This window comes from Accipiter gentilis, chromosome 12 (genome assembly GCF_929443795.1).
Source record: "Accipiter gentilis chromosome 12, bAccGen1.1, whole genome shotgun sequence".
Taxonomy (NCBI): domain Eukaryota; kingdom Metazoa; phylum Chordata; class Aves; order Accipitriformes; family Accipitridae; genus Astur; species Astur gentilis.
In genome coordinates, this window is record NC_064891.1 from 9,682,391 (window position 1) to 9,706,047 (window position 23,657).

The following is a 23,657-nucleotide window of genomic DNA, read 5'->3' on the forward strand; positions in this document are numbered from 1 at the left end:
GTAAGCACCAACTCTAGTGTTTGTTGTGATTACTGAAAAAAGCAGCCAAGGATTTTAAATTACATGAACCGTGTAATAGACAAGAAACTTAAACATCATGTGCTTTACACATATTTGGCCACTATGTTCATGTATTCTCACAACTGACTCTTTGTAATAAGCATTTGCATTTAGGCAAGCTCATTGAAATGGAATAAGACGGGTCAAAACTCAGGCCCAGCTGAATTCCTATGTACAAAACTTATCCTGGTTGGCCTCAAAATCTGTGAGTGCATTTCCTTTAAGTGCTCTTACAGAGTTTTAAGTAATTTTATTCTTTACGCTGAATTCTACACTTGTGTCCTGCTGTCACATTTGATGAGGCACATGCCGATGCATTAATAAGAAACTGATGTCACGAAAAAGCATTTTATTTCTGCAGAGCTGTGTTGTATGCAGCATGGCTGGACGTCACAAGGAGAAAGTTGTTGGTTTGTTTTTTTTTGTTTTGTTTTGTTAATCTCAAATGAGTTTGCAACAATCTGATAGTCCTTATCTTTCATAAAATAACATGGGAGACTCATTTGGAATGACAGGCAGTCCCGCTCTAGAAGAGGAACAATGTTGTCGTAACTGCGACTGCAAATTGAGTGATTTGTGACATATATGAGAAGTTTGTTGGCTGATAGTAGGATATTTGGCTATGACCAGTGTTGTTTGGATTTGCTTTTCTTGAGCTCTAAAACTAACAAATTAAATGAAAATACTTAATGTGAACAATATGTATGTGTTTATATATATGTCAGTATGTAAGCTTTAAAATTGTTTTGGTGGTTTATCCTAACCCTAAATAGTTTACAGGCTTTTTCCAAAGGATGTGTTACTTTTCACTTTCAGAAAGGTAGGTCCTTTCAGTGACTGCAGAGGATGAACTAAGTACTTTCTGGAAAGGTGGCATTTTTTTTCTTGGATGTGCAATCATTTTGTGTTTTTCTTTTAAAAAATATTAGTGATATTTAGATCTTTATGGATGACCAGGATGCTAGCGATAAATAAGAATATCTGATATTAATAGGAGCAATGCTTCCTGCAGCCTTCTATGAAATAGTGACATTTAACACAACACAAATTATGTTCTCCTTTTTATACATACCAACTAACTTGCCACTAAATATTGTAATAAAGAAACCTGTAATAATGATTACTCAGCCTTTGGAAAAGACTGTACAATGCTTCATTTTTATCTTGCTTAGATTTGTGCAAGTCATTAAGTTTATAATAAATTCTTGGGTTGCATCTTGTTTACATCTCTTTTTTAGGAAAATACATTAAGTTTTGCTTGTAAGACCTTAATTTAAAAGTGAAACAATTGTAGAAGTACTGTGTGCATGATTGTTGCATTCACTTAGCTGGAACAACAACAAGTATTTTTGTCATTTATACCCCGCTTGTCACCTACACCCTCCTTCATACACAGACACACACTATTACTAGGTTCTTATGAACTAGCAATACTGCTGACATTTCAGGTGCATGCACTGAAGTAGTATATATCTGTCATGAAAGAAAATTCCTAGTGTTTGAAAAGAAATCCTATAGAAACATTGTTAGTGGCTTTAAGCAAGGGTATGGCCTTGGTTTTGCCCAAGACACTGGAGATGTATTGAGTTCAGACCGTGTTTTTATAAAGTAACACATCAGCAAAGTATTGGACAGTAATTTATTTGCCACAGATGATCTTAATTTTGTATTCTGTGCAATCTGAGAAAAAAATGACACTATTCTCTCCCTGCACTACTTAAGTGGCTAACCCCAAATTGTTGTTGGGTTCTTACTGATCTCCCATTGTAGGGAAGTGTTTCTGTGGATTATAGTGTAACACCCCCAAGCAAAAGGATAAATTTATAGAGAATTGTTCTCTTGGTGTGGAATTTCACAGGCATGTAATTCAGCTTTTGTGTAACTAACCAAAACGTCTCTTGCCTGAAATTTCAGAAGGGGAAAATGTTTTCACCATCCATTTGAAATTTATATGTTACTATCGTTTCAATATGTTGATAATTTCATCAATAAGGAAAGAAAAGCAAGCTCTTTGGTCAGAGTCTTTGGCAGCTAATTTGAAAACAATAAAATAATTCTCTCTTAAGAGGTAGCAGTCTTTTGGTGCTCACAATCTCAACATAAACATCTCCTGGTCATTTTACACAGCTAACAGTTTCCAGATAGTTTCATACATTGGCTGAAGGAAAAAGTATGAATTCCTGCATTTAAACTTCCTTTCAGCAAATCAGATTTGCTTCTCCTGATAAAACTGTCTGATCTTACATATTGAGCAATGGTAAGGATCTCTGAATATGCCAGGAAGTTTGGGTGCTAAATGTGCAATAAGATAGAGTTTTATCTCTTTGCTGGTAATATTAGGGGATATTATGTATACTTTCCTGCTGAAGCGTTATGAGAGACAGAACTAATGCCTACATAAATGCAGATGTGTTTCACAGTTTTAATCTCATACCTCACAATATCCTGTGGTGGAAGAACACACGTTTTGATTAAGTTGGGAGGCAAAAACCCACCAAACAGAAAGATTTCTTTTTACATGCAGCATTTAGACATTGCTTGACAGTATCATACTCTTATGTCTCTAGCACCCACAGCAGTTCAGTGTGAATGGTAAAGATAAGGCTGACTGCAAGATTTTGAAGTATAAACTATGTGCAAAATTGTGTTGTTTTCATACCTGGATTCTGGTGATACAGCGAAAAAAAGTCCACAATTTAGTTGTATAGATTATATTTCTAAGAATTTTACTGACAAATATGTAGAAGTATGAGAGGCAAATCTGACATTGTCAGGAACGTGGCACCGTGAGGAAGGAGCTTTGAATTCATGCTTTGATATTAACTTGCTTTTGTGTTCTAGAGCAAGATATGTAGCAGCTCTGCAGTTTTTCCACCTCTGACATGCTCACAGTAAAACTTCTATTTAATGAAAGATACTGATTTCTTTTAGATAATTTGATGGAAGAAGTCCCTATATGACTAACAGATGATGATCCAAGTGTATCAGTACTTATATCTGACAAAATTAAACAGTTGGGATATTATTAGTGAATTTACCTTTCTGCAAGTTGTTGCTTCCATCAATGAAAAAGGGAGCAGGATGAGGGAGTGGGCAGCTTGAACTGTGACAAATAATGTGAATTATCATTCTTAGCTGCATGTCTGCAAAAAAGGAGACTGGATCCTTGCTAACAAGGTAAACAAAATATATTTCAAGTGTTGTATTTTGAATCTATAATATTGTTTTCCCCAGTGTGAGATTAATTTCCTGGAAATAGTTATGGAAACAGGACCTGGCAGCGACCAGCTGATAGTCATTTCTAAAATCTGAAAGTCTAAATGATTTCAAATTATACTGTAGCCTTTATGACCTTTATTCAGAAAGTTACAATAAGGAAAAACAGCAGGTGTGTTTCATTAATAGCAAATAGCTGTTCATGTCAGTGGAAGAAAATGGCAATGGAGATATATATAATAAAAAGCGACATCAGAAAACTCACTGGCCATGTGACATGTTACTAAGAGCCTAAACAGGTCAAACTAAGTTTGAAATTTGTCATTTGGTAGTGCAGAACAAAAGGAGGACAAGAAACATGTTGAAATGGAAGAAAGTGGAGGACAGAATGTATTGATAGGAAATTTGAAGAAAAGAAAATCATGTTTTATTGTGTTATCAGAAACACTGGCTGGAATTACCGTAGATACCTTACCCTTTTATATACTGTGGTCTAAATTTTACATGTGGATACCTAAACTAAGCAGCATTTCCCCTAATCTTGTTCTGAAAGATTTATTCAGAGTCTAACTGTACATTTTAGGTATCTGACTTGCAGTTTGAGAATGTATGTAGAGAAAGCAGATCACTAGCTTTACTGCTGTAGTAGTGTTAACTATTTGTAACAAAGGATGTTTATGTAGGCTTATTTTCCATACTCACTCCTACCTTCTTACCTGCAATGAATATGCATATATGTGTATATGTTCATCTGTTTAATTTAGAAATCTGTTTCATTTTTCCAGTATTTCAGTATTTCATTTAACTCATTCTTTTTTGCCCTTTCTTTTCCTTTTTGATGTTAAATCATCTATTCTATTGCAGATGCTCTTCTCCATGTCTTGATCATGACAACAGCAGGTGAACTTCTGCATAATTTTTTTCTTTAATACATTGCACTTCCTACCCACCCTATTTATCCTCCTCTCTTACCTCACTTCAGGATGCTTTAGTGTTTTGGTAGGGCATGTTAGCCAAGAGAAAAAAAATAATCTACTCTGACTAGCAGTAATAGTTACACATGGCCCTGTTTCTCTTCTTATATAGTGCGTGTCTACTTTCTCCCATCTGCTGTGTCCTCTATAAGAAAATAATACTGGACACATAAGTCCACTGCAGAAAATCTTAACAAAGCTCCTTATGCATTCCTAGATTGTTTTAACCATTGATTTAATTAACAAGACATTCTCTCTGTTGGTGGCATGGTTTAATATTATTAAAAAAGGAGGACACCCCCCCCCCCCCCCCAATCCAACACAAACCACTGTAGAGAGGTTTAGTTTCACCTGTCGTGTTACAACGTGGGCCTTTTATCTCACTTGTCTATGTAAAGAATACTGCAGAGCCACTCCCTAGGCCACATTTTCCAAATTGTGCCACCATATTGGAACTATTAGAGTAACAGCACAGACCCAGTATATATAATTTTTCATGCCATATGCGTTTTTTTGTGTGACCTCGGTTAATCAGTGTTTGAATCACTGGCACATTGCATCCTGCACAGAACATCTGAAGCAGTACCTTCCCAAAGGAGATAATCATCTTCACTTGGCAAACTGAGTGTTTATTGGCACAGTACCTCTTCATCTCCTTTACCGTAACCGTAGAAAGGTGAAAATTTTAAATGTTCCACTGTGCAAAATTATTAAATGGCAAAATAAAAACCCAAACTACAAACTCATATTTCTAGGTCATGTCACTCAGACTCTCTCTAGTTGACTAATGCAGTGAAGAGAATGTTACCATAAGTTAATACTCTAGTGGTTTCCTGCGTAGGATCATGTCTTTTGTCCTCCTCCGAAGTGCATTTTGCCTTGTTTATGTATGGCATAGTTGCAGCCTGATGGAAAGCACACTGAGGTAGTTAAATGACTTGCTGTTGACTTCAGCAGGAGCCAGATCAAGGCCTTTTTTCTTAATTTCAGACTCTCTATCAGTTTTCCTTCTCCAGCTGAACACTTTACAATGGCTGAAGCACCCTGATTGTTTGTTTTTGCTTCTTCACACTGTGACTAACACTGAATGCTGCTATCTCCTTGTTTCCCAGTTTCTTTTAAAAATTAAGATAATGTATGCAGAAAAGTTCTTAAATTTGTCTACAATGGATGTGTGCTCTAGTTAGAGCTTTTTATTGTTTCCTGCTACCTGATGAGAGCATGTGTGCCTGCCTAGCTAGTTTGAGAGAATACTCATACCTGAACTGAGTGTATGAAAGTGGTGGTGTATTGATTTTGCCTATTCTGGTTTTGTGTGTTCAAAGAACTATTGCCTGTTCTAGAAAGACACTTCATGATGCTAGGTTTGCATGGCTCTTCCAATGATTCTGCAGAATGAGAAAGTGCGTTTGAGTGCCAACATGCTTGCATTTGCAGCCACCTGAAACCATGACTCTTCTGCAAAGCTATTTACATAGCAGTGATTCTTCACAAATCACACAATAAGTATCTTCTTTCACCCCCCCCAGCATTTATGCATACTTTTTTTTATTTTATTTGTTCATCCTGATATTATCTTTCAAATGAGCATAGATGTAGAATAAAACCAAGTTAATTCCATATGAATAAAATCAGCAAAGGGAATAATTCAGGCTCAGATCCAGAATACAAATATTTCCTGAAAATACACCACAACTTTTTGTCCTTGTAAGGTGGATAAACCCAATGCATATATATAGTATGTGTTTTGTCAAGTGGACCCATTAGAAAACCCATTGCTGTTTGCTGTGCTCTCTGTAGAAGGCATGGAAACACACTGAAAGATTTAGGGGCCTTCTAGATATGTCCTCAACCAGGAGGATGCTGTAGCCAATGTTATTTGATATAGTTACCTTTCATATGGCAAGTATGTAGTTTTTAATTGCTCTAAAATTAAAAGGAATGAAGTGGCCTCTCTAATTTATGAGTAAATATTGCTAAATTAGAGGAGAATGGATGATGCTTGATCTAACTGCTAACCATGTGTTTAACAGAAGCATGTGTAGACTCCCCCTGCAGTCAATAACTTATTCCTAGAAAAGAATTACTTTTGTTCTTTATTTTTTCTTAAAAAAAAATTTAAAAAATTTCCGGATTTCCCCTTCATTCTGTTTAAAGTAGAGAAGGCAACAGTTTCCCAAAACCTAATTTGTTTCATTGATTTGGCTATTGTATTGGACCTCCACCTTGCTAAATCTCAGGAAAGCTCAGTATTGATCCAATCTGCAAGACTCTCAGGGTCACGTTTGTGTCATGCATCATTTCTAACTGAACCTTTAAAACTGGCAGAAAACGAAACTTACTCAAAGACTGTCTTAGTACTGAGAAAGATCATCTCATTGCCCTAGTCACCCCTGACATACAAATTTTGACTTTGCTGCTTTAACCCATAACCTGGTTTGATTTTTGAATCATCACTTAATTGAAATTTAAGTTGTTGCCATGGATTGCCAAGATAAACCAAAGTCACTGCTGAAGAAGGATGCTTCTCCTATATATAGTTATTATAGGAAGTACATTTAAAACATGTTCTGAAATAGACTCTTGCTGATGGAAAGTACATGTAATTTTGATGCATTGCTTGATCAATCAGTTCACTTATTTTGGCCACCTTTGTTTTAAATGGCTCACAGGAATGTTTTCCTACTTATCAGCTGTCCAAAAGTTTTCTCCTATTTATATAGTTTTTCCCTCTCCTCAGTTTCACCTCATTTCTCTTAACCATAGTTAGTCCTTGCTAAGGTTTTCCTTCCCCTATTATGCCATTTTTAACCCCTTGTGAAAACTGTATTATATCTACATGGAGTTCCTGTAAGTTATTTTGGGTTTTTTTACATTTTCTTTAATTTTTAATATTATAATAAATTATCACAAAACCACGTAAGGAACATTTATCAGCCTAATTGTTTTAGGATGCCTCCTTTCTTCTCCTCTTCCAGTGATAACCTGTAAGAGCTTTCCCTTTAATCCCTTTTATTAACATTCCCTCCCACCCCCCCCAACTCTTCACAGTCATTTGTGTTTCTCTTCCATGAGCCCTCTCTTCTTCATTCTCTGTACGCAGATGGTTGGTAGCGCTTGTAGCAGTGCTTCCTGCAAAAGGAACACGGAGTAAGCTCTGTGTTTCCTGCTTAGCCAGAAGTCACTTTTTGCACTGTCCAGTTAGCATGAGCAGAGAGGGTGCCCAGCGCCCTTTGCAGAAGGAGGATCTTAAGAAGTTTTAAGTCAGAGCAGGGAAGATCGATGCAAAGATTGAACGGGTGCCTCTGAGGGACGTAAAGCAAAGCACTGTCTCTCTGCATGCAATAAGAGAAGCACCCCTGCACCTAAGCTTCAGGGAGTATATATGATGTTAGGGTTATTCATATGCTAGTATTACATATTATTTTGTTCTTGACCATGGGAGTTTATAATGAAAAGGTACCAATTCCCAGAGTGATGGCTCAATCTGCCAATTATTGCTGCTAGTTTTGTTTGTTCATTTGAGTACAGTCTCTTCCTATCTCAGTCTTGTCACTTAAAAACATCTGGTAAAAGAAACATTAGAGAGAGGAAAAATAATGCGTGTGTGTGCGGGCAACAAAATAATTAATTTGCATTTTACATTTCCTATATATTAGTCATACAATTTTTTCACTTTCCTAAATGCACATTTCAGAAAGCATGTTTTATGTCACGCCTTTGTTTTGTCTCAGTTATTTGTATATTGATATACACAGTCCTGCAAAAGGGCAAAGCTTTTCCAGTCCTCGAACAGTAATGTCACCATCCAGATGCCCTATTATGTAGCAAATAGGCAGAAAAAGAGGCTGCTATGATTCAGAAAATGCTTTGTTATGAATTAATTGCTTGACTCTATTACATATCCAAAATTATGTGAAACGTGCTGATTTAGAAACAGGGATGAAAAGAAATTGGATTAAATAAGTGGATGAAAAAATGAACATGGCAAAAAGTTTGGGAAATAAACAGGGTGCTATGGGGAAAAAGAACGTATTTGTGTCAGCTCTACAAATCCTGCATCAGTGTACCATCCTTTCAGACTTTTATGCCATGGCTCTGGAGCTGAGGAATTTTCCCCTTCAGTTTCTTTCTTTTGCGCTATATTCGTGCTAGTTCTCCAAAATTTGTTTTCTGGACATTTCATAGTAGTAGTATATAAGTGGTTTTGTGAACCAGCTTCTCCATATTTACTATAACAATTGGCACTAATCCTTCTATGCTGTCCTCATACTAATCTATGTTTGCCTGAATTTGCTGTCCAGCAGTTGAAGGTACTTGCATTTTCTTAGATGGTTTCAGACTCAACCAGAAGTCACAGAACCCTTCAGGAATCTCCTGTTTCATCTGGGGGTCTGTTTCAGTGATATGGCACAAGTCTATTTTGTGGTGTATACTGTGATGAACACTCCTGTTTGCCAGATTGTGTCTCATTATTTAGTAAATACATTAGATCTTTTTTATGATATAAAGAGTTGTTTTTATAGTGCATAATAATGTCCTACTGTTTTTATCCTAATTGTTGTTGTCTTTGTGTCCACCTTCCAATGATACTTGTATTTGCCTGTTCTTCCACTCTTGGGAGCAGTAGTTCGTTTCAGTGACAGCTGACTGATAGACCTTGCCAAAGATTCACTGACAGACCTTTCTCTGACCCACCAGGCACGTTCAGTAAACTTAAACTGAAAGAAAGAGTTGCAACTTTAAGGCCTCAACACACACAGGTATCCCTTTGCATCTCGAGTGTTTACTAGAGACAAATGCCACACTCAGTTTTTAATTGATCTGTGTTAGATCCCAAGTTTTGCAGGTGTGGGAACACAAGGCTATGACTGTGTGTGAGGTGAGATACCAGTTTGTTACAGATGGTCAAAATCAAGGATGACAACTGCTTCTTGAGCTTTTGTATTGGTTCTACACCGCAAGCTAGTTATCTTAATTGGGTAACGTGTGCTTTATGAGAAGGCACTGCTATTTCAGCACTCTGCTTATCTTTTTGTTAGTCTGAAGGGAATTACTATACGGAGAAAGAGCATGATACTAAAAGCAGCAGAACCCATTATTGTGGTCAGAAGGGAGATTATTTGATTTGAACCCTTACCTTTTGTGTGTACATACTCTTCTAGCACTTAACAGTGGTTTTGGCATTGCTGAGACACATGGGGAGATAAGCTAAGGAGGACATAAGACAGAAAGATGACCTAGCACTAATATTTCACTAATGGACAGCGAAATAAGGTGATCCTGTTGTTAAAGTATACAGTCTTGAGTATTATGTCAATAATGAAAATATCTGAATCCTAAAAATTGTATTCATGACAGCTTACACAATAAAAAATGTGAATGCTCATTTAATTCAGTAAGTGCTCTCATTAGCTTCTGGTAACTGTGGGGGTAATATTTCTGTTGCTCATAGTATTAGCATCAAAATGTGAAATTCTTCTTTCAGCACTCAGTGTTATTAACTACCTCTAATGCAACCATTATGACAGACACTTGGACTGATTCTCTGAAACATAATTCAGAACCACTTTGATAACACTACTTCATACAGTTAAAGGAAAATCGCAGTGCAAGCTACAGAGCATTATTGCAACAATTGAGCATTTAGTATCTCTTAAGCTTGTCTTTCATCCATGCTTTAAAATGTATAAAGTATGTATTTTATGAAGGAAGCTCCCATTTTTCTAAATTAATCCTCAGGGAATCAAAGCTGTAAAATGTTTTCATTTTCTTTTTTTCCCCCTTGTTAAAACCACAGAAACACCAACCTCTAAGGAATGAGATAATGGTTGTACTACCCAGACTTTTACACTAAACAAAATCTAGAGGTATATGAATGGCAGTAGAATAGGAGACTGCATGTGTGAGAAAGACTGGCATTTGTGGTGCATGGTGTGCTTCTGACTGGCGCTTGTGGCTCCTCTCCATCATCCATTTTTCTGACTTGCACGGTGTGTTGAGTGTTGTGTTTTTACAGCATGTGGAATTACTTGTAGCTGTGTGGACAATGAATGGATGCAATGTTTGTTGCACAGAATGGTCAAGGGGACAGTGGAAAAATACCTGTATTTGTTACTCATGTTATAAGGGCTTTTCTCTATTGCAGGTCCTTCAGTAGCATTTCTGCGACTCCCCATGTGATGATTCTATTTTAGTGGCTAGAAGTAGGCCTGATACCATTCTGTCTCATCTAATTTTCACTTCCAGCAACCTGACATTCCCATCCCACATCAGGCATGATCCTAAGTCATAAACCAGTAAAAAAACCTGAAGTAGTTCTACACCTTTCCCAAGAATGTCCCCAATATTTGTAACAAACCTGTCAAAAATCTACCTGTTGATTATATATGGAAGTATAAAAGGTTCAGCATAAAAGAAATTCCATGAAATGTTTTTCTCCCTTTCAAAGAAAAAGAAATAAATAAGATAACTTACCTCATGCTAGAAGAGGGCTGCTTGTAGATGGCTTTCTGCAGCTGTAAGTTTTCCACTGGGACATTGTATTGCTGTGCAAAGTAACACAGAAAAACAAAAATTCATAAATAAACCTCTTATATAGTGACTGTAGCTACTGTCATCTCACCAAAGTCCAAAATTTGTCTTCAGACAATAATGACGTGTTGGGTTTTTTATACAAATAGGTGCTAGCTCCACTGATGTATTAGGAATTGTATCCACACACTCCAGAGAGAAATTTGATTTTTTTTTTTTTAAATCCATTTTTGTTGAAAATGAGTTTATCAAAAAACTAGAAAAATTATATAGATAACCTAAAAAAACCCCAACAACCCCTCCAATCAGAATTGGCTTTACGTTCTTGAGTCATAAATAGTTTTCTTCAGTAAGATTTGCTTGTAAAGTATTTAAAGAGTGCCAACTTTACGATATAGATGCTTGCAGGTACAGAGTAGTGATATTTGCACTTGGCTTTGTCTCTAATAGGTACATATACATGTGCTCACATTGATTAGTGACTGCTGGTATTTTTACCAATAGCAGCACTACTGCAAGATAAGACTTTCTGTAAAGAACTCTTAGATAGCACTTGTCAGTTTCATTAATAAATTCTCTTAGCATGATTTGGTGCTTCACATGGGAGAAAGGCTTTTTCTAAATGTACATCTTGAGAAAGAGCTATATTTACATAGGTAGTTTGTTACGTATGTGGAACATAACCAAAAGAATTTCGATATGTTTTGTATCTAATTTTTGTCCCCTGATTTTTCAGCTTCCTAGTTAGTTTCATGGTGGATGCTCGTGGGGGTGCCATGAGAGGTTGCAGACATAACGGACTACGAATCATTATTCCTCCGCGGAAATGCACTGCTCCAACACGAGTGACTTGCCGGTTGGTGAAACGCCACAGACTGGCCACCATGCCTCCTATGGTGGAAGGCGAAGGTCTGGCCAGCCGCCTGATTGAAGTTGGACCTTCTGGTGCTCAGTTTCTTGGGTAAGGGGTGCCATATGGCCTAAAGGAAAATGTTTGGTCTACTTTCATCTGTTTGCAAGTTGCACTGAAATGGTTCCTTTTTCAAGACTTGAACAGGAAAAGATGTTTGTAACCTACAGTAACAGACTGGTTGTGTGAAATACAAATCGGTTGTTAGCTAACAATTCACAAAGCTTTTATGCCTTTTCCTTTGAAAATGGATATTTTAACCACTAGCACTAAGGTTAATGTGCTTCCTTGGATATAATTATTACTCAGTGTTGTGATATTATAGTGGGAAGAGACCCCTTCGCAGCCAGAAAAGGGAGTTCATACTATATTTAAGTAATCTACATACAAGGCATGAATAGCACAGCACTGATCTAAAGGCCAAATGTAAAGCCTGCTACATATACAACACAAGTTACAGCTGCTTATTTTAGAGACTTGCGTTGTGTTATCAGTAATTTGGACTATCAGGGAAGCACAGTGCCTTTGATTTTTCTGGGGTTGCAATTGCTAAACTAAGCAATAGGACAACCCTGGAATTTTTTTGCCATTTCTTTTGTCCTATGCTGCAAAACCCGTAGAAAGATCAGATTTGTGTCTGCTGCTGAGCTTCTTTTAGCAATTTTCAGCTGAAAGCAGCAGTTATGCACACATTGTTTTATTTGTTTTACCGACTGTTCTCCCTATCAACTGTGGCATCCAAAAGTGGATGATTGAAGGAACCCCTTCTATTACAATAAATAGCTTCATTCAGAAATTGTAGGGGAAAAAAAAAAGTGACTCTGTAAACAGCAATCGTTTAAATCCATTTTGAACGAAATCCGTTGCTTTAAAATCCTATTGTAACAGGCAGTCATCAGAGCCACTATCTTCGTTAGTGCTTTTTCTAAAAGATTGAGCTTAGAGAAAAGAGAGAAAAATGTTGATAGGTAGTTTTTAACTGCCCACTGCTTTTGCATGGAGTGTAAAAGGAGAACATACCCAAGACATGTTTTAGCTACTTTGCTGTTGCTCTAATCTGGTAAAAAAGCAAGAGCAGTTTTGAAACACTGGAAATGTGATGCTAAGAGCAAGCCAACCATTCCTTTTGGCAGACAGGATACCTCTTAATATCAGAAGTAATAGCAAACAAGCTGGCTAATCAGATGCTTTGTACCACTTATTCTTTTCACATCTTGGTCACTTTTAAAGAGAAGCAGAAAGAAATCTAAAGAACAGAAGAAATATTGTGCTGTCACATTCAGTCTTCCCATTATTGTCACACACAAATTGACCTTAAGTATGTCTCCCATTTTCTTTTTAATGGTTTCTTTATCTAATGAGAATGTCTCACCTGAAAGACTAGGATATAGCACAGTTTTATTCATTCTTGGATCTTTACACCTTTCCTGCAAATGTTTTTCTAGATGTTGTACTGGCAGCGAAATCAGACAATTACTGTACTGTTTACAGAGATGCATTCTAAGGTCCAGGTCCTGTTCCCACTGAGTTCACTGCCAAAACCCCCCATTGTGTTCCCATAAGCAAGAAAAGATCCTAAATTAACAAAACTAATTTTGCTGATTTTGATCACCAAATTGTCATCGCTAGGACGGAACCTTATTCAGTGTACAGCCTAATTCCACTCTGTGGACCAGACAGTGGCACTGGCGTTCTGGCACAAAAAATACATAAAGTTTATTTATGTTCTTTCTTTCACTGCTGCTTTGGATGTACTCAGTAAACTTCATCTGCCTACGGCTCCTCCCCCACTTAATGAGGGAGAAAGTTTGGTCAGCCGAATCCTTCAGCTGGGGCCTCCTGGGACCAAATTCCTTGGGTAGGAGAGACTTGAAACAAATTGATGGATGCTGACCTCCCCATTCTTCTCCTCCTTCTGCAATATGATTTTTTTATGTCATTATGCCCATGATATCGTCCCTTTCTATTATTTGAAATTTTGTATACCTAACCTTTAGTGGACCATTTTTCAACCCTTGTGGTATGTGGTTTTGTTTTGGTGGTATGTTTGTATCTTTTTCTTAAAGTACTGTGGCCTTCATTTTTGTTTTGGCATGAAATCTTCCTAGTTATGTGCTTGATGTCTGTAGCAAAGCAACCTGGATTGGGACCAAAAAAAAAGGAATCTACTGTAAATTCAAAGATGTTTTTGTATCAAGGACTGATTATTCAATAAGTTATATGTTGGATACCACCAGTATAATAGAACACATGACATTTACTTATGTACACGGTAACCTGTGTGAGTCCTCTAATTAGAGAAGTGTATATACAAATATATTTGTATTTTCTCTTTTATTTCTAAGAGTATGTATGTACATGTATATATAAATATAGATATATGTACACGTGTTGTATATGTGTGTGTATATATATAGACACATACACTGATAAATACATTGACATCTGCTTGTAAGGCAACACGGCAAATTCTTATCTCCTATACTGAAATAGAAACCCAGATGATCTCCTTGGACCTCCTTTATCTCTCCCAGAGTGTAAATCAGGAATAAATTCATTGGAATATATAGAGTTACAATGAAGTAAAATTGGCACAGGATACAATTGCCTAGTGATTGCAATGGAATTATTCTGATTTGCACTAGTATAAGTGAGATCAGAATTTGTCCTACTATTCATATACGTTACAGTAGATTCTCTTTGAAATGAAGTTGCACAGGTTAACCCAGACAGTAGTGACACCTATCATGAGCATGAGTTTTTTTATGAACCTGCAAAACAATCACCAAATTTCTAGCTAAGCACTATTATCTTACCAAATATCATTCGCACTGTGGAAAGAGGTGAATGCACTTTTTAATCTGTCCTTCAGCATTTACTGGGTCCCTGTAAAAATCTAGTATATGTTAGTGACCTACTAGTTTAGGATTATGCCAAAGTATTTCAGTGAAATAGGTAGAATTCCAGGTCACTTTGTAGCAGACTGAATAGAGTTGCTGTTAATCCTGTTTCTTCCTCTCTCCCATGTGCATTTAATGCGCTGTGTTGCTGTGCCAGGCCTGTGATTGTGGAGATTCCCCATTTTGCTGCTCTGCGTGGGAAAGAGAGAGAGCTGGTGATCCTGCGCAGTGAGAATGGGGACAGCTGGAAGGAGCATTTCTGTGAATACACTGAGGATGAACTGAATGAAATCTTGAATGGGATGGATGAAGGTATCTAGTGTGACTTTTTTTATTTATTCTGCTCCTGCATTACTTCTGTAACTGAGGGTAATAGCTTTTTTCTATTTATTCTGTTTAGTACCTTATGTTTGGTCTGCCCTAGAATTTCTGATGCTACATTCTCCAGATACTTCACTTCAGTCACACTGGAGCATAATCATGTTCTCAGTACAGGAGCCAGCAGAAGCACGCACTGTATACTCGTGCTTACTGCCTTGCATGGTCTGCTGAAGTAGTGGGACAAAACAAAATCTACCATCAAGAAGCTGACAATAGATGCTAGACTTACGTTTTCTACCGCTCCTTTAAATAGTGTTGAAAGAAAAGCTTCTATGGCAAACATCTTTCCAAAACAAGGCAATTATCGTACTAATCCTTTCCAAGCAGCTACATGTGTGGGAAGAAATGACAGTCATGGGTACTCTTGCTTTCTGAGAGAACAGAATGGCCTTGGGCTGTCTAGGATCTGCAGAATTTGTTATTAATTTTGATTCTATTTTTTTTTAAACAAAAGTAAACAAGCCAAATCACGTACTTAAGGCTGAACTCATACTTTGGTACTTTTTTTGATTTGGAGTTTAGTTTCCTGGATGCTACTTCAGGCTATAGTGTAAACATGTAAAGTAGACAGGGGCTTGGACCAATCCCTTTGCTTGTTTACCTGCTGATTTGGGGGATGTGGTCAACACGTTCTGAGTTTTCTGTCTTAAGCTCCCTTCAGTTAGTTGTTCAGTCTGTCTGTTCCTTTCTTGCTTTCTCTGTTTTAACTGAACTTAAAATACTGGGGTATGGTTCCTTTTCCCTTTCCATTTCTAGACAAAATTCTTTTTGTAAGTTGCAGTTAAACTGTGAAAAGCTTGAATGCATTTTGAAGTTCGCTGTATATTGTTTCTGCGATATTCTTGTCTTCTGACCATCTTCTCTTTTGGCCTCAGTACTTGACACTCCAGAGGAGCTTGAGAAGAAACGTATCTGCCGCATCATCACCCGAGATTTCCCTCAGTACTTTGCAGTGGTATCCCGGATCAAACAGGACAGCAACCTTATCGGACCTGAGGGAGGTGTGCTGAGCAGCACTGTTGTACCACAAGTGCAGGCAGTCTTCCCGGAAGGGGCTCTAACCAAACGAATTCGCGTTGGCCTTCAGGTACAATGAAACAATTACAAAGCTTATCTTTTTTTTTTTTTAGTGTAAAATCACCTTGTTTGAATGGACAGCCAGCATATGCAGCTTATTATGTTGTATGTTTTTGTCTAGAATGCTTCTTATAAAAATAATAATAATAATAATAAAAAAATCCACGTGGAAGTCAAAGCTAGTGGTAAAGCTTTCGGTATTCCAGTTAATTCAGATTCCTGTCTGTTAACTGTCTATATGATCTTGGGAAAAGCACCCAGTTTCAGTGGTGATGATGATATATTAGTGTAGGTCATAGAACAATTTCTTAAATAGTTCTTCTGAAAGGCATCAGAGAAGTATGAAGCGCTGTAATAATTAGGTCAAATGTACAGATTCTCAGCGTGAAGTAAACCTAACAGTTGGCTACTGAAAGAGGGGGAAGTCCTTCCCCTCCCTCCATCCCCTTCTCCTGCTGGATGCATCCACAACTTACCTTGGCCAGGAGTCTGTGCTTGTTGAGATCCCTCGTGAATAGCTGTAGGTTACTAAAATAGCTCAGACCTTGTTCTAAGAAAAAAAAAAAGGAGACAAAGGAATCATTTGCTGCTGGTTAAGCATATTAAATTAATGCTGTAAAGGGTCTGACAAGCACCAAGAAGGTGGATAGGAAAAGGAGGAAGGTGTGGGAAAGTTGAAAAAGGCAGTTTTTCCCTTCTCACTGGCCGTCAGTTCTTCTGTCTGCAGATTTTTGTGGGAAACTGTGCTATTTACTGTACTAACTTAAGGGTTTTGTGGCAATATACAGACCCAGTTCTTTACATGCTCGTTAACCTGTTTTCAAGTAACTATTCTGTTATTGTCTTTTGCTTTGGAAAGGCTCAACCTATGCATACTGAGCTTACAAAGAAGATTTTAGGCAACAAGGCTACCTTCAGTCCTATAGTCACACTGGAGCCCAGGAGGAGGAAGTTCCATAAACCCATCACGATGACGATTCCCGTCCCCAAGGCCTCCAGCGATGGGATCATGAATGGTTATGGAGGTGACACACCCACTTTAAGGTTACTATGCAGCATAACAGGTAGGATGCAAATACTAGAGCTTTTTATGCGTGTCTTAAAATTGTCAGTCATTGTGGGCTGAGTATGTTAAACTGATTATACACATGGGAAGCTTGGTGAAAACCTGACTGGGATGAGAGGCTGTAAAAATAAACTATTTTCCAAACAATTACTTTATAGCAGAAATAACATTTGTTGTTTGGACTAACAAGAGATGTGTAATATAATCATAGACTTCGGGTTTGGTTTTTTTGCATCTTCCTTACAGTTTGTTTCTTGAGAACCAACATACCTCTGCCTAGCAGACTAAGTGTAGTACAGACATAATGTTGCAGTATGCTTCAAAGGAAAATATTGGAGTTAAACACTTTATACTTCCATTAACTCCAAAGTGATTAGCATCTCATTCAGTCTCAGTTAAGAGGCAGAAATGAGATGCATGCATTTATCCTGTTTAGAAGGTCACATCTTTCTTAATTTTCAAACTGATTTCAAATACCAACCCAATGTAAGATGCATTGCCAATGTGTCATTCCAATGTGCCAATGAGTCATTCCGAAGAACAGGTGCTTTTACAATTTCTTGATAGAAAGGTGTTAGGTAGCTGCTGAAATACCAGAAACATCTGGTCAACAAAGAAGTATTTGCATTTCCGAGAGAGCAAAACAGTGTTTATTTAAAGAGAGAAGAATGGTCTCATCTATAAAGAGGAATTTGGGTCAGTTTTTGGAGGACAGTAAATCTGCAAGGATCCTCTAGAAATTTTCAAAAGGGAAATTAGATCCAAGAATGCTTCATGAAAAGGAGAAAGAAGGTATTTCCTGAAAACTAGTATTCCTTTACAGATACAACTTGGTGTAAGGTTTGCATAAAGACTATACTGCATGGTCAAATGGATATCTAATGACTCAGCTGTAGGTGAGAGGAGGAACACACACACGCATTCTGACTTAGCTCTGGTTATGCATAGGTTTTCCTTTAGTTCTTCATATTTGTTTTATAAATATTTGTAACTGCTGTTAGAATAAACACTTCTATTTCTGTTTTCTGTAAGCTCAGGGTGATTTTAAGGTAACTGGAAACCAACTGGACGTTCCTCACCAAAAGGTGAGGCAGGGACATGTATTGAAGAACTTGAAAACACAGCTGCAGGGTGACAGATTGTGCCCACATTTTCAGCTGCATGGGCCAAATAGGAAACTGGCAACGTGTGTGACAAAGAGGACAGAAACACTTAATAGACCGATGGGAATCCAGAAGGCTGTCTATTGTACAGTGTGATATGGAGGTGCACATTTCAACTGCAAGATCTTCCAGGGAGCTTGTCAGATACAGATTTTTTTCGTAGGTTTTCATAGCAATGTGCAAAAGAAATTTCTTAGTTATGTACATACTGGACCTGAGTCTTTGAATTATTTGAAAAAGAAGCAGACTACAGAAGTCATGAATTGTAGTTGTCACTATTAGTAACATTATTATTGTCTCCCAGGTGTAACAGTACATGTTTAACTACACTATATCTATGCCAATTTTGCCCTGCATATATGAATAGTCTAAACCAAACAGAATTAATTTCTAATAAATTACATCTCCCCCCCCCCCCCCCCCCAAAAAAAAAAAAAAAAAATCTAGCCTCTTGTAACATTTCTGGAGCTGTGCTACAGGACTCATGATTTGAAAATCATTTGGGCACTGTTTTCTCAGGGGAAACCCATACAATCCTACTAGCATTACTGGAATAATGTGGACTTAAAAAGGCATGTCTGGGATTATTACTGGTTTCATAGCAATTAAAAACTCTGAAGAATGTAAAGTATTTCTTAAAAGCAGAAAGTTGCAGACTTACTTGGTTTTAATTTTTTTTAAAATCTCTTACCGTTTCAGGAGGAACCACCCCTGCCCAATGGGAAGACATCACTGGAACAACACCACTGACATTTGTTAATGAATGTGTTTCCTTCACAACAAATGTCTCTGCCAGGTACCTATACCACAAAACATGAGTTTCAGTGTGTTACATTCAAGTGCATGTCTTTTTTCAACAAATATTTCCTTTAAACTATTTCAGTTTATGTAGAAGGAATACAGATATTTTGTCTATGCTGTGAACAAACTGGCAAGGTATTTGGGAAGCCCTGAGCCTCCTAGTCCAGAGAGATGATGTTCAAGAGCTGTAAGCACTACAGTCTTTACCAGCTGCAGAAAGAAATTGATCTTCTTGTCATTTTTATCTCGGCCATTAGTCCTTTGCAGTCAGCACCTGCTGTGATCCCAGAAATGTTTTTCTGAAATAGTAATCTGAGGGACAGTTCAATTTTTAGGTAGTAAGAAAAAATCTGGTTTCATTTTGAATACCTGTTCTCTCCCAGATGCAGAAATATGCAAATTTCCATGGAAACAGAAATCCCTTATTTGGGTAGCTCATTATACATCTTATAAAAGATGTTACTTCCAGAATATCCAACAAATGAGAAATCAAGCAGAAAGGCCTGTAGGTGTACCAAACTGTGATCTAGAAGAATCTCTTCCAACCATCTGTTCTTGTGATAAGATTCAGCTGCTGTCTTTCTGAAAACAGAATTTCATATTAAAAAACAAAAAAAAGTATCTATGTATTTTAGTTTGTATACTGTCCAAGATTTGTATCACAGAAATGCTCAGAAATCTCCTTCTCTGTAACAGGACATGCAGTCCATGACCTGGAAGGTATTAAATTTAGGATGGGTAGTTACAAAAAAAACCAAAAAAACAAAACAAAAAAACCCCCAAACAAAACCAAAACAAAGAACAACAAAAAACCCCTTGGATAACTTGCCCATGAAATTCATTGAATTTCCTTGAGTGCAAACATTCAGTGTCCAGAGCAGTTATTACTATTAGATCAGGTTTGCTATTTAATGAAATGATTAAAATAAGTCCAGCTCTTAGAATCCACTCTACAGTATAACTTTAACATTAGACGAAATAAAGTATTTTTCTATACTTTCTCAATTCAGAAATGGCTTTCTTCCCATTAAGTTGGATGCTTTACTTATGTACGCTACTTTTCAGTTCAACTAAACATTTTTCTTTAACAGCAGCGACCACAAGAGGGAGATCTTGAAGTGTGTTTTAGCTCTCATCTGCTACCTGCAGTGCTCTGTTAAAATCGGATAAATTAACGATTAATTTAAGAACCAGATGTGTTGACTAGATGCAAAGTTTGAGAGGTCAAAGTCCCTAAAATTGTGAAGTCCCCAGCAGGGCTACACCTAAAACACAGCCAGAATGAGGGTGATAGTTTATGGAACTTCAATGCATATTAGTAGTGGATGTTTGCTAATCCTTATGATGACATTAAAATTGATTACTATTGCTAATGGTCTGTGATATAGGCAGGGTCCCATGTAGAGATTTTAATGGGTTAAAATCTTCTTTTTAAGTTAAATGAATGTTCAACAGACTACTTGAATTCAAACATGATTTTAAATGCTGTTAATGGGATTTTTCATGTATTTACAGTCAGAGAATTAATTACCTTCTTTGCTGAAGGACAAGCTAATTTGAATTTCTTCACTTGTGCCCTGGTCTAAAAGTGCATCTACTCTTGGGCCACGCTGACCATCAGCTGATTCCCAACTGTTTGCTATTCACAGTAACTCATTTATATCCAGTTAAATCATTAGTGATGGAGAACAATTTCCCATTCATAAGACTAGCTCTGTCGGAGTTTGGAAAAGAGATATGTTTGTCTAAAATACATGTGAATTAAACTGCAGACTTTGAGGCATAGCTGTTTTCCATTTCCTGAGCCGCAGCTTTTTTAAAAAAATTAGTATCTGTTTGGGCTTTTTAGCCCCTGGTGTATGACAGCAAATCATTTGAGCATATGGCAATTTCTCAGAGGTTATAGCCTCTCCAGTTTGAGTCCAGCATAGCATAATTCTCCCACACATGAAAAGGAAAGTATCAGTATGCAGAGCCTTTATGTACCAAACATGCCTTCCGTCTTTCAAATGTCATCAGCCTGTTTTTTAACCAGTATGTTTGCTAAATGTTCTAAAGATAAGCACAGCATGAAATTTGCTATTATTGAACTGCAGATGAGTAAGACCAGAGAAATCACACTTGAAAGGTATGCTTTGTGGGTTATAATACCATATAATCTACAGTAAGTAATAAGCCCCCTGTAGATTATATCAGCTTTTGAGATGTCTTTGACCTCTCATGACTTCCGTCTCCATCCTACGGGTGTCAAACTCAAGCGTGCTTTCCACCCACACAGTGAATTTTATTTAAAAGAAATGTCATCAGCTCCACAGAGAAGCTAAATGAAGTGATATTTGAGAAAGAAGGCAATACGTGTAGCTCCTCCTACAACGCTTGGTGCATTTCTGCTGTTACATTTTGGGAGTAGAAGTAAAATTATTTTAAGTGAAAGTTGTTATCTTTGCAAAATAACAATTCAGTTGTCTTGATGAAAGGCTTAAGGAAATTCTGTAAATTTTCATTACTGGGCAATGTCGTCCTGGCCTGAATGGCCCAAGGAAAGGGTAAAGAAGTGGAGGGTCATTTTGTCACAAGAGGACCTGTTCTGGAAGCTGAAGTTCTAGACCTGAGTTGCAACATCCATGGCATGTTTTAAGTAACTGTGCATGTTTGATAAGTTTTGAGGTGGTTTGTTCCAATTCACATCCACTAGCAATACTTCGTAAAAGGCAGATGTTCATTTGTAATAATTATGTTGGTGAAATCGGACAACTTATGACCTTACCCTGTAATCTTAAGTATTTCTCTGTCATGGTGGTACCTGAATGAAATAGTGGTGGCAGATCCTTCCTTCATACCAGGCAGAGGAAGTAATTTATTCCAGTAGTGTTTGCCTATTGCTTTGAACATGTTTAGGTTTGACTTGTGGTAAATGTGTCACAGACTGGGAACCACTGGTGGAGAAGATTCAGCATACACACATTAGAACGATGCCGTCAGTAAAACCACACGTTAGAAACCACGATGAATAAGTCAGTGATGACCACAGCCTCTGTGAGGCAAGGGTAGTAGGAATCAGAAGTGGACACATCTGATTTCAGGGTCTTCAAAATATAATATGGCTCAGACTTAGAAATATATGTATCACTGGTCTTCAATATGCCTAACAAAAACTTACCACAAAAATCAAAGTTAAAAGTCCCTGACTAAATTCACGTGATTTCTGATTTTACATGCACTGTTACACAGTGGACAAAATAATTTACATTCACCTAAAGACTCTCAGTTTTTTATATTGTATGTAAGGAATGTATTGCTAACCTTTAAGCTAGATGGTAGAAATAAAACAAGTGTTCTGGGCAAGGCAGCTTTACATTTCACCTGTTAGAGATGGAGGTCCAAGGACAGACTGAAGGATTACTAACATATGCCAAAAGCCGTTTCAGTCTCCTGTTCCTCATCAATAAAATTCAGGAAACTTTCACAGCATCCCTGTCACGTCAGAAGTTTGGACACAGTTCGCTAACACCCCAACGTGGTATACCGATGTGTCCAGCACTTAACAAACAGGAAATTGTACAATGCTTAGGAAGATTTCAGAGGGCTAAAAAGAAAAGGATGAAGTTGCCCACTCTGTAGTTTAACAATTTGCTCATAATCTTGAAAAGAAATTACATACTCAGCATATGACTAGATACAAGCCATTTTAGTAAGATTTTTATAGAATATTACTCTCTTCTGCATGTTTAGCAGCAACCAGCTGTCAAAAAGTGCCTGTATTTCTCTAGATGAAGGGCACATATTGTAGAGTCACAGTTAGGGGGAAATCTGAACCGTACGCTTTCAGTACATGCTTCTCTACTTATATTCTGCATAGAAATCAAATAATGACATGTGATAAACAAGAATAAATTGAGAGACCTTTTGGGCAGGTCTAGAAGAATGGTGGTAAGAAAGATCAATCACCGTTTCAAATGTCATCAGAAACTGTTGAAAGTGGTGGAAAACAGAGACTCCTGAGCTTATTCTAGAAGAGATTTATTTCTTGTAAGAGGCAGGAAACATTTGATCGCATATTCTCACTATAAGGAATCAATTTGGATGAAAACAAAGTTAGGCCACAGCCAATTTGAATAGAATAAAAAACATTTATTGCATACTGTGATGAATTTCCAGAATTTCTTGATTTGGTAAGCCATCAATAATTGTTTAAATACTATAAACGTAAATGTGATATATATATATATATATTTTTCATAAGCACAATAATATGGAAGGGTTCATGTATTTAAATCTTCAGAGAAGGTGTATGAGACTGCCACAGGACAAGTGAACTTCTTAAAGCTTTTAAAAGACAGTCATGTACTTGGAAGCAAATAAGCTTCTAGCGAGTGAGATCTTATCAGAAAGGCAAACAATGGCCTGGAATCTGTGCAGCAGGAGACCTGTGAAGGGTTTGCATCTGGCATTGAGGAGAGCAAGTTCTGGTCCAAATACTTTCCCTGATGATTTTGCTTCATGCTCCTAAATGCATAGGGGGTACCATGAGCATTCTTAGGCCATTATTCCCAAATGGTAGGTATTTTTTTTTAC

The 23,657-nt window shown here is 37.3% G+C and overlaps 1 protein-coding gene and 1 long non-coding RNA gene across 25 annotated transcripts in view; one reads left to right on the top strand and one right to left on the bottom strand.

The window, feature by feature from the left end:
* The window catches only part of ANK2 (ankyrin 2), a 379,623-nt gene that overhangs the window by 317,184 nt on the left and 38,782 nt on the right, over positions 1-23,657 (top strand). For 9 of the 23 annotated variants that reach the window (XM_049814665.1, XM_049814670.1, XM_049814664.1 and 6 more), the window contains 8 exons: positions 3,196-3,237; positions 4,141-4,176; positions 11,521-11,745; positions 13,454-13,552; positions 14,752-14,906; positions 15,851-16,062; positions 16,912-17,116; positions 18,981-19,077. In XM_049814665.1, coding sequence (XP_049670622.1) covers positions 3,196-3,237; positions 4,141-4,176; positions 11,521-11,745; positions 13,454-13,552; positions 14,752-14,906; positions 15,851-16,062; positions 16,912-17,116; positions 18,981-19,077 — 1,071 coding nt within the window. The remainder of the gene's footprint in view (positions 1-3,195; positions 3,238-4,140; positions 4,177-11,520; positions 11,746-13,453; positions 13,553-14,751; positions 14,907-15,850; positions 16,063-16,911; positions 17,117-18,980; positions 19,078-23,657) is intronic. The other 14 variants (XM_049814683.1, XM_049814672.1, XM_049814681.1 and 11 more) reach the window with 4 other exon arrangements.
* The window catches only part of LOC126044665 (uncharacterized), a 41,119-nt gene continuing 21,648 nt past the window's right edge, over positions 4,187-23,657 (bottom strand). Inside the window, exons 3-8 of one of the 2 annotated variants that reach the window (XR_007507745.1) lie at positions 19,452-19,664; positions 18,973-19,081; positions 17,600-17,700; positions 16,529-16,602; positions 10,728-10,798; positions 4,187-7,382 (exon numbers count right to left, since the gene is read on the bottom strand). This is a non-coding gene — a long non-coding RNA (uncharacterized LOC126044665). The remainder of the gene's footprint in view (positions 7,383-10,727; positions 10,799-16,528; positions 16,603-17,599; positions 17,701-18,972; positions 19,082-19,451; positions 19,665-23,657) is intronic. The other variant, XR_007507744.1, reaches the window with a different exon arrangement.